The 10359-nt window shown below is 53.1% G+C and overlaps 1 protein-coding gene across 1 annotated transcript; it reads left to right on the top strand.

Moving 5' to 3' along the window:
* The first annotated feature begins 3298 nt into the window (after positions 1 to 3298).
* On the top strand, positions 3299 to 9642 carry Dmrtb1 (DMRT like family B with proline rich C-terminal 1). Its single transcript, XM_036177224.1, has 4 exons — positions 3299 to 3878; positions 6519 to 6724; positions 7921 to 8134; positions 9468 to 9642. Exons 1-4 carry the CDS (start codon positions 3305 to 3307, stop codon positions 9530 to 9532), a joined length of 1059 nt encoding a protein of 352 aa, XP_036033117.1. The 5' UTR covers positions 3299 to 3304; the 3' UTR covers positions 9533 to 9642.
* The last annotated feature ends 717 nt before the right edge of the window (positions 9643 to 10359 follow it).

Below are 10359 nucleotides of genomic sequence, written 5' to 3'. Positions count from 1 at the left end.
CCTGAAGTGACTAATAACCCAAGGAACATGCTCTTGCCCACTTCCAAAGATGAAGAATACTTTCTTCAAACGAGCAAAGATTTTTCTGAACCCCCATTCAGCAATCCAGGTCTAATGCGCTTAGAGAGGCAACAACTTCTCCCCCCAGGCAGAGGAGAATCACCACAGAGCAGTGCGATCAGGCCCAGGGAAATCCAGGCATCATCCGGGCATCACCAGAAATATTTCAGAACAGGGAATGAAAATTACACTGAGGTTAGCTAGCTAGCAAGCATAAATATCTCCTTAAAGAGAACGGATTCCGCCCAAAGCTTTCCAGCTTAGGTATTAGTACCCCCGTCCCCACAACATCCCTCAAGAGTGCGCAGATTTAAAAAAAATATATATAAATAATTTAATGTCCCTGATTAATGTTTGTAGCTGGACCTGACTATAATCAAAAGTACAGGAGAGCTTAAGTCAGCTGGATCTGACGTTCAGGGCCTAGTTGGGCTACTAAGCCCGCTCCAGGGCAGCCTGAGTAATTTCACTAGTCTACTCAAAGAAAGAAAGAAAGAAGGAGGGAGGGAGGGAGGGAGGGAGGGGAGGAAGGAAGAGAAAAGAAAAGGTGGGATTATAGTTGGATAACTTGCCTAACAGGCAGGAGCCCTGGTTCCATTCCCTGCACAAACAAAACCCCTAGGAAGTTTGGGCCAGCCTTTCCACATTTCGGATTGCTTTACAGAGATAACTAAATTCACAAGAATTAAAACAGTCCACACTCGCCGGGAGGTGGTGGCGCACATACCTTTAATTAATCCCGGCATTTGAGAGGCAGAGCAGGCCGATCTCTGTGAGTTCGAGGCCAGCCTGGTTTAAAAAGTGAGTTCCAGGACAGCCAGGGCTACACAGAAAAACCCTGTCTTGAAAACAAAACAAACAAAACAGTCCAGACTCTCACATCAGGAGGCTCTGGCCACTTAATGCCAGGTCTCCCCGACCTGGGTTCTCTGGCTCAGCCACCGCCACCACATCAGATAAAGTGCGCTTCTCTGAGGCGCTGAGTTCCCACACTAGTGAGCGGGCTCTGGGGTGGATCTTCTCAAATCGACGGGTCTTTGAAGTATTGCCGCTTGGGTATTTCCACCTTCCAGACCATGGTCGATGCCGAGAGCGCTGTAATGGAGGTGAATTGGAAGTGTGCAGACCGGCAGGACATTGACGTCGCCCTCGCGGCCACCGATCCCACCCCACGGCCGGGGACCTCTGTCCGGACATAGGGAACCTGAGCTCTTTTTCACAGGTCACAGCAGTGCGCTCTCCACAGGACAAGTGGGCAGAGGCTGCCCAGACCCCAGAGGGATTTCTGCCGAGGTTCCAGACCACAGCAGCCGGAGTCAGGACGGCCGCTGCGGACCGAGGCTGGGGAAGATCCTACCCATCGTGCCGCGCACACGGAGTAAGAGTTCTGGCGCCCCGGCGGCGGTGGCGGCGGTGGCCCACGCCTTGAATCCCAGCAGAGCCAGGCGGATCTCTGTGAGTTCGAGGCCAGCCTGTTCTACAGAGAGAGATCCAGAACAGCCACCAAAACTACATGGAGAAACCCTGTCTCAAAAAAACAAAAACCAAACAAACAAAAAAAAAGAGTTCTGGCTCAAAAAATTTAAGGCTTTGTGTGTGTGTGGGGGGGGGCTTCAGGGAATCTGTTAGTGACATATATTCCCACTTTTGTGGTCATTTAGTTCTGATCTTGTCAACACAGCCGGTCTGCTTCTGACCCTCTGAGTAAGCCTGGTTATCATTTTTGAAAAAAAAACAAAAAACAAAAAAAGAGCCGAAGTCAGGGTGTAGTGGCACATGCCTTTAATCCCATGACTCTGTAGGCAGAGTCCTATGTGAGTTCAAGACCAACCTGGTCTACATAGTGAATTCTTAGACAGCCAGAGCTATATAGTGAGAACCTGTCTCAAACAAAGAAACAGATAAATGCTAAGATCTTTTTTGTTTTGCTTTTTAAATGATTGATGTGTGGGTTTGGATTATTAGCGATTTTAAAATGAGGATTTTTTAAATTTTATTTTGTGTGTCTGTTGCTGTCTTTGTCTTTTGGGTGGGATTATGCCGCAAAGATTAGCACTTGCCTTCTCTGAGAGTGAATGGACTGAATCCATTCTTTGTAATATCTGAAGTTTCTGGGTGTAGGTGCCATCCTGGAGGTGCAAGCCACACCAAGGTAGGTCTGCACACACCTTGCTGTGTGCTCCACCATGGATCAGCAGATGTCTCAGGAAGATGTTTATTTATATCGTCCCCTTTCCTGAAAGCAGTACGCATGCTCCATCAACGTTGTGTTTGCAGTGGCCAAGGATTCTTGTAAGTAGTTTTGTCTTTATAAAGATGATTACAAGACCATGTAAAACAGGAAACACACACTCAGACCAAGCCCCAAAATTCACACTAGCTCCAGAATATCTTGTTTCTTTTACTTTAGATTTTTTTTTTAAGGCAGATTTTCTTTGTGTAATAGCCCTAGCTGTGGTGAAACTCTCTCTGTAGACCAGGCTGGCCTCGGACTCACAGAGATCCACCTGCCTCTGCCTCCCGAGTGCTGGGATTAAAGGCATGCGGCATGTGCCACCACCGCCCGACTCCTTTAGAACATTATTAAGCACACATTTTTCAGATACGAGTCTTGACACTAGCAGGACTCAAACCCTCAGAATTTCTGTAAGGGCATGCCCGTAAGCACCCACCACGCTGCACTAAGCTCCGAAGACTATTCTGAAAGCACGGACGCTCCTTTTTCTGCAGAGATGAGGGCAGACGCAGCAGCTTCAGGGAAAGAGACACAATGCCTCCCTGGAACTTTCCTCTGGAATGGGTTTACTATAACAGCTGTGTTTCTCACGAGTTTTAAAACTCTGGACCGTTGAGCAGTCCGCCTTTTTAAAAAAAAAAAAAATTCAAACTGTTTTCCGGTTACATTTTGGCGGGAACAGAAAATTTGAAAATTCAAGCACCCAAGACTTCAAATAACCCACAGGACATCATACAAACACTAAGCATTCCATTTTTAATTTATTCAGTACCCCACTATCCAACATACAGAAATACTGCAACTTCTGCGCCCCCCAAAAAGAGGGGAAAATGCAAGAGCCCCATTGCAGTTCCGGGGACACTCTGCGAGCAGCTTTGCTACAAGTGTATCCAAATGTCCCGGCACCAGGGACTTGTGGGGCACCGCTCATTCCTGCTTCACTTGCTCTGCAGCTCCCGGAGGTGGTGGCTGTGTCTGGAAGCGGAGCTTGCCAAGCTGGACGACAAGATGCTTCGCACCCCCAAGTGCTCAAGGTGCCGGAACCATGGCTACCTGGTGCCAGTCAAGGGCCATGCGGGCAAGTGCCGCTGGAAGCAGTGCATCTGCGACAAGTGCTACCTGATCACCGAGCGCCAGAAGATCATGGCTGCCCAGAAGGTGCTCAAGACACAAGGTGCCGAGGAGCAGGCGGCCACCGCGGGCACGCAGGGGCCCCAGCTGCCTCCTGGGGCTCCGGTGGCGGCCCCCGCCGCCGCCGCCGCCGCCTCGAGCTCCAGCCTTTGCCCACTGCCTAGGGTGGCTCCGGGAGGCGCGGGGCCAGGCCCCGTGGCCACCTGCTTCCTCGAGAGGCCCCGGCAGGCCCGCAGCCCAGGCCCGAGCGCCTTCCAGCTGGTCCCAGGCGGCCGCCCGGGCCCCAGCACCTTCCAGCCTGGTCTGGGGAGCCCCGGGGGTCCGCACGACCGTCCCCCCGCGTGGCTGCCGCCCGCCAGCCCGCAGCCGCCCAGGCCCGAGTCCTGCGGCCCGGAGCAGCGCCTGCTAGTGCGGCCCGTGCCCCGACCGCCGTTCACCGACTACGACTACGGTAAGCCCGGCCTCGTGCAGCCGACGGACGGACGGACGGTTCCTGGGGCCTGCGCCAGGCCTGCAGCCTCGGGCTCTAAGCTGGCGTCCCAGACTGGTGTCGGGGTGGGGAAGGCGCCTTCCCCAGGTAACCCCAGACACGGATTCGGGTGGGTGGCTGCCCGTGGCGGTGGGAAAAGGCTGGTGGGAGAGGGCGGACGGGGCAGGGGCGGGGAGGTGGAGATGCGGTTTCCTGCCCTTTGGACTTTGGCGAGTAAACATGGCAGCTGGGCTGCTCGGCCGGCCGTGGCGCCTTTCCGCGGACCCTCTGGGCACGGCCGGGCCTCCCGCCCCCGCTCCCAAGCCTCGCCCTCCTGCGAGGCCCCCTCCCCCGCGCCTGCCATTTTTCTCCCAGGGGAGACGCTTTTTGAATTTGCTTTCCGGACTGCGCCTGCGCACCCTTCTCTGGCCTGGCGGAGCGTCGACGTTTCTCCCAAGCGCTCTGTCTGGCCCGCTGCACCTGCGCTCGCTTTCTCTGTTTCACCGGATGTGGTTGGGCATTAAGCATTTCTGCGACTAGGCCAAAGGGGATGGTTGGTCCCCGAAGAGGTTGCGGCTTTTTTCTTGCCTCACTCTGTGCGTAAATTACATTGTTTCCTATGCCGTGTTGCTTTCACGTTTAAAGTATGATTTTTTTTTCCTTTTTCTTTCTTTTTAATAATTGATTCGTAGTGCATTGGGGTTTTGCCCGCATGTATGTCTGTGTGAGGGTGTCGGATCCCCTGGAACTGGAGTTACAGACAGTTGTGAGCTGCCATGTGGGTGCTGGGAATTGAGCCTGGGTCCTCTGGAAGAGCGGCCAGTGCTCTTAACCGCTGAGCCATCTCTCCAGGCTCTAAAGAGCGATTTCAAGTAATGGAGATTTTGAGGCTCCTGGAGAATGCCCCTTGAGATGTAGGTGTGGTTTTGGCACCTCCTCATGACTGTAAAAAGGTCTCGAAATCTGAGTCAGCAAGCTGCTCATGTGTAACCTTAGACAAGGCTCCTTCGGTGCCAGACTTTCAGAAATGCCAATGTTCTGCTATCATTTCTGCTTTCTGGGACTTTGTAAGAACTCTATCTCCCTAAGGAGCTAGCTGTTCACTGAGGAAGACAGGCCTAAAGCAGTATTCCTACAAGAGCATTCCTTTGTTCCACCTCTCAACAAACAGGAACTGGAAATGTGCTGAACACAAGTGGTCTGAAGAGGTGGGGAAAAGGTGCGTCCTTGTGCCTAATGTCAGCACCGGTGGAGGAGCAGTCAGAGGACAACTCTGAGAACCGATTCTTCCCTTCGGCCACCTGGGTCTCTGGGATGGAACTCAGGCTGTCAGGCTTGGCTATCTTTCTGGCCCCGATGATGCACACCTCTGGGGTGCATCTGGGAGGCATTTCCGGAGAGAGTGCCACCATCTCATAGCCTAGGTCTTGGGTAGGGTGAAAGGTGATAAAGAGAAAGCTTGATAGCAGGCCCTCCTCTTTCTTGTTGCTTCCTAGCCAAAATGAACTTTTAGCAGCATGGCTTCACCACAGCCTTGTACCAGGCTGCTCTGCCTCACCGAGACTCACAGACAATGGTGCCCACAGCCCTGAACTGTGAGCCAAAATAAGTCATCCCTTCTTTAAACTGCCCTGAGTATTGGCCACAGTGACTAATATACCTTCCTTGTGGGAAGGATAATGAATGCTCTTCAAAGAATCCTACCAATCAATGTAGAGAGGTCTGGTAATCGGTGTGTCAGCTGTGGCCCAGCATCTGCAAAGGTCTTTGGACAGGTGAAAGAGCAAAGGAGGCTGGCCACATAGTCAAGGGCAGTGAGGATGAAAATGAGCAGGAGGGATGCTGTTCCAGTGACTGCGGTGGGAATGTCTGTTCACGTCCACACGACAGGAACAGAAATGGAGGAGGGCCGCCACACGGTGACTTAGACCCTCCCCTTGGTGCACCAGCTCTGTGGCACACTGAGCCTGCTGCCAGAGCCAATTGTCCCCTCCCCAACACCGGGCCACGCCAAGGAGGCAACTGAGAATTTCACTGCTCATCTCGGCACGAGTGTGCCAGAACCAGCTGGGGACCTGCAGCCGGGGACCTCCAGCCAACCTACTGCATAGCTGTCTCCCGGGTGACAGCAAGATTGACATAACTGACTAAAGAACCTGGGGAATGGGTGGACCACAGAGGGCTCGACTCGGCTGTTGTACTCACTAACTCACGGCAGCCTACTACCTGCTTAAGGTTAGGTTCATGAGAACCGCCCCTCCCCCGCTTCTGAAGATCTGGAGGCAATGGCTAGTTGCTGAGCAAGGGGGAGACACTTTTTATTCAGTGGTGTGGCCTCCCACGTTCCTGTAAGTAACCCTCGTTAGTGGTTCACACACAAACACAGAGACAATGAAATAGGAAGGGCCAGATGGCGACAGCTTCAGCGAAAATGAGAGGGCGAGGGATGAACATGATCAAAATGTTAGATAGACATGTACGGAAGTATAATGGAGTCCCGGATGCGGGGGGCGGGATGTGAGACTTCTTCAGTCGGTTATGTCAGTTTGTCGTGCCCCGGGAGCCAGCAATGATCCCTCAGGTCTGTGTTCTTAACAGTTCTCTAATTCTTTGTCTTCTCAGGGCATCCTCTGAGATTCAGCTCTGATCATGTCAGGGGAGCTGGGTACCCCGAGAGAGAGCCTTTCCAGCAGTGCCCTGCCTGCGTCCCCATGCCATCCTATCAGCCCTTCCCACCTGATGGCCAGGATGCAGCCTCAGCTCTGGGGATCCCTCAACAGAGAAGCTTCCGTCACGTCTCCTGCAGCCCCTACCACGGAGGCAGCCTGGTAAACCAGAGCCCCACTCCCTTCCAAGTTGGTCCTTAACCCAGCTGCCCACCCCACTCTCACTGATCCCCAGTCCCAGAGAGCCAGCTGTCATAAGGGGATGTCTCTAGGAGTGCACAAACAGGTGGGTCTGCACCCCCAGGCCTGAGCTGTGATATCTGCTTCTTAAAGTTGGAGGCCAAAAGGCACTGGGAGCCCAGGGGTGACCATGAAATTTGGCTCATGCAAGACAGCTGCTAGAAAGGCCTTTATTCTGCTGAGCACCAATGCCACAGGTCTCGTGAATGAGACTTGGGATTCAGGACACTGGTTGGTATGGCTTCAGGGATGCCCTGCTTCAAGCCCAGGTATTTTCTGCTATCCCAGGTGTGTCTCAGAGGTAGACCTGGCTCTTGACTCTCATGGCACCACTTCCTGCCCAGCCTGAAAGATATGGGTGCTCCCTCTGCCCTCATTACGGCCCAGGAGAGCAGGTGTCACCAGCCTGCCGACAGACAGACTGTGGCCAATGAATCCTGCAGCACACCGTCTGCTCACACAGAAGCCTGGACTTGGCACCCAGGGCAGGGCTCTGACCGACAGGTCTACCAGACACTTTTGTTAAGGATGCGATTCCAGTCTGTATTTGGGGCTGAGCTGTCACACTGGCCCCAGGCAGAAGCTGTGTTCCAAGGAGAGACTTGGCATTTGAATGCGGACAATCCCCTCCCCCCACACACACATCTGGATCAAACCTAAGAGCCAGTAGATGACTTTAACTCATGTGTTGCCGCCCTTACCACAGGCTTGACACACACCCAGTGACATCCCTTGTCCCTGCCTACTCTGTGCTTCTGCGTGTGCCTCCTCCTGTCCCCTCTTCCCAAGAGTGCCCAGCCCCTGGAGTTGGGCAAACCCAGGGGGCAATTCTCCTTCCTCCAAACCCTGCACCCTGGGGAGTTCTTGTCTCCAAAGTCCCTCTGGGAAAGTCTCAACTAAGGCTCAACTAAGATATGGCTGCGTTCCTGCTTGTCCTCATTCATGTAGCAGGTGTTTGCTGAATACCCCTGTCCCAAGTGCCCTGTGCACAGAAGTGTCTCTGCCTCCATGGGAACTCCCCCCCCCCCCCGCCCTGTTAGAGGAAGAAAAGATATGACTGATCAGCCTGCCTGGCTCACTGTCTCCCTCTCTGCCCCTCCTTCCGTGTGTCCATGCAGGTGTCAGAACCAGGCCGGGACCTCCAGCCAACCTACTGCTCACCGCCACCACCTGCACTGCCGCCTCCACCGCCTCCACCGCCTCCACAGCACTCTAGCTTCCTCCCCTCGGGCTATCTCTCTGCTCTCCACTTACTGGCTCCGCCGCCGCCGCCACCATCGCCCCCGACTTTCTCACTGACCATCCTGTATGACACAGACAAGGAGGAGACCAGTAAGAGACCAGTGTCTCTAGCTCCAGCGAGCTGGGAAGACTTTGTGGAGAAGTGGGGGTGGAGAGAGGGGTCTTGGGCTGAGCTCTGTCCCGAAGCCCTCTCGTGATCTGTCAATGCACCGGGGGAGGTTACAGTGGGCTTTGAAGGCCTTCTCTGTCTAACTTCATACGTAGGACTAACTCTCCCCCCACCCCCCAACCCCCCACCCCCGTCCCCACCTTCCTAGGCATCATGCCCCGAGAGCACACTCAGGGTCTTCTCATGCTGGAAGGCACGCACTTTAGCAAGTGAGCTGTCTCCCCAGCCCTGGGGACTTCTTTCTTCCTTTCTAAAACTCAATTTTAAAAACTTAGTTCTTTTTGGTGTATGTGTGACTGAAGGTCGGGAGACACCTCTGAGCCCTGCCAGCTAAATCATCTCGTGTCACACCATCTCTTCCTTTGGTTTTTGTTTGTTTGTTTGTTTGTTTTTTGAGGGCCCTTTTGGCTTTAATGTTTCTTTTTAGATTTTTAAATTTTTAATGTGTATGTTTGCTACATGTGTGCAGGTGCCTGTAGAGGCCAGAAGAGGGCATCGGGTCCCCTGGAGCTGGATTTACAGGCAGTTAGTGGTCCTACACAGATAGATAGATGCTAGGGACTGAACTCAGGTCACCCACAAGAGAAGCAAATGCTGCTAACTCCTGACCCACCTCTCCAGCCCGGTCTCAAGCTTTCTGAGACTCTGTTCCTTTCAGTCTTCTGGACCTCCTGCAATTTGGGAAAAGTTGGCAAATTCAAAAAGCTCTTAAATATAAATATCAAAACTGTCCAAGGAACAGGCTAAGTCTGGTGCTATCCAGTTTTACCGAAAAGGACAGTGGAGCCCATGGCACACTTGCCGTGTGGCTGGTGTAGTACAGCTTGAAGCTCGCTGGCTGGTAGCCTGAGCACACACTTCAGTCTGGTCTGCACTGGCTATGTGACCTTGGGCAAACTCAGGCTGTCTGTGGCGCTTCAGGTCCAGCACCTGCCAAAGTGGACAGATAGCGGTCTCTGTCTCATGAGACTCTTCGGAGGCTGAACTACACACAGAAGCCGCCAGCAAGGCATTCAGGAAATTAGCTGCCCTTATGTTCACCGATCATCTATGACAGAGGGCAAGTGGAGGTTCATAGCTGGGAGAAACCAGCCAGGAAGAGCCAGGCTGGATGGGGACTCGAGGCTGTTCCATGTGACCAGGGCCAGAAGCCAGTCTCTTGCCCAGCAAATGAAAGCGGGGACCTCGGAGAAAGTCTGCATCTGAGGACTGGTGGCTCAGCCTCTTTCTCATCTCTTTCTTTGTCCTTTACAGATGATCAGGATGAGAAGGCGCTCACCAAGCCCAGCCAGAACCCCTCCCAGGAGCGGTCCAACTAAGCTGCAGGCCGCGCGAAGGCCACTGGGCGGGGAGGGCTACTCGGCAGCAATTATTTTTTTTCCCCTTTGCTCATGGTCTATAGTGAGGAAGGATATTGATAGGTGTAAAATGGCAGCTAATTCTGATTTCATGATAGGAGACAAATGTGGTTTCCAAGGTTCTCTGGACTGTGTGGTGTGTGTGTGTGTGTGTGTGTGTGTGTGTGTGTGTGTGTGTGTGTGTAAGTGGTGTATGAAGGGAGAGAGTGTCTGGGTGGGGCAGGGCCTTTGAAGAAGGGAGGCTGGTGAAACACAAGGTTAGGAATGAATTTAACCATCCTGGGCCATGCCACTTATGAAATTCACCTCTACAGGTGGCCTCTGATTTCCCCAAGCCTCACGCAGGACAGAAGGCACCATCCATTTCAGCCTTCTGCCCCCTTTGCCCGATCCCCAGGGCTGGGTACCACAAACATGAAGGCTTCCAGCCTAGGCAGGGCTGGTGCCAGGGACTGGGATGTTGACAGCAGGTTCTGCAGCATCCTATCTTTGCCCCTGGTCCTTGTCCAGTCAGTGACCGTCCTGACAACTGGGTCACTTCACTTCTCCGTGAAGCTTAACGGTGACAGGCATCCTTTCTCATTTAAAAATTTTAAGTTTTTGTGTTGGATGTTTTTATGGTAGGGAACTCACAGGCACTGAAGCAGTTCTCAGAGCATAAAATGGTAGTTTGTTCTCTGAGGACAGTTGAGCATTGAATAAAGTGAGTGTTAGAAACCGTTGTGGAAGACGTCTCTTTAATTCTCACAAAAGGCTGTTGGGCAAGCGCCTAAATGGGGAGCTCGGGT

Source organism: Onychomys torridus, chromosome 2 (assembly GCF_903995425.1).
Source record: "Onychomys torridus chromosome 2, mOncTor1.1, whole genome shotgun sequence".
NCBI classification, from domain to species: domain Eukaryota; kingdom Metazoa; phylum Chordata; class Mammalia; order Rodentia; family Cricetidae; genus Onychomys; species Onychomys torridus.
The sequence above is the reverse complement of the archived record's forward strand: the minus strand, read 5'-3'. Positions and strand labels throughout refer to the sequence as shown.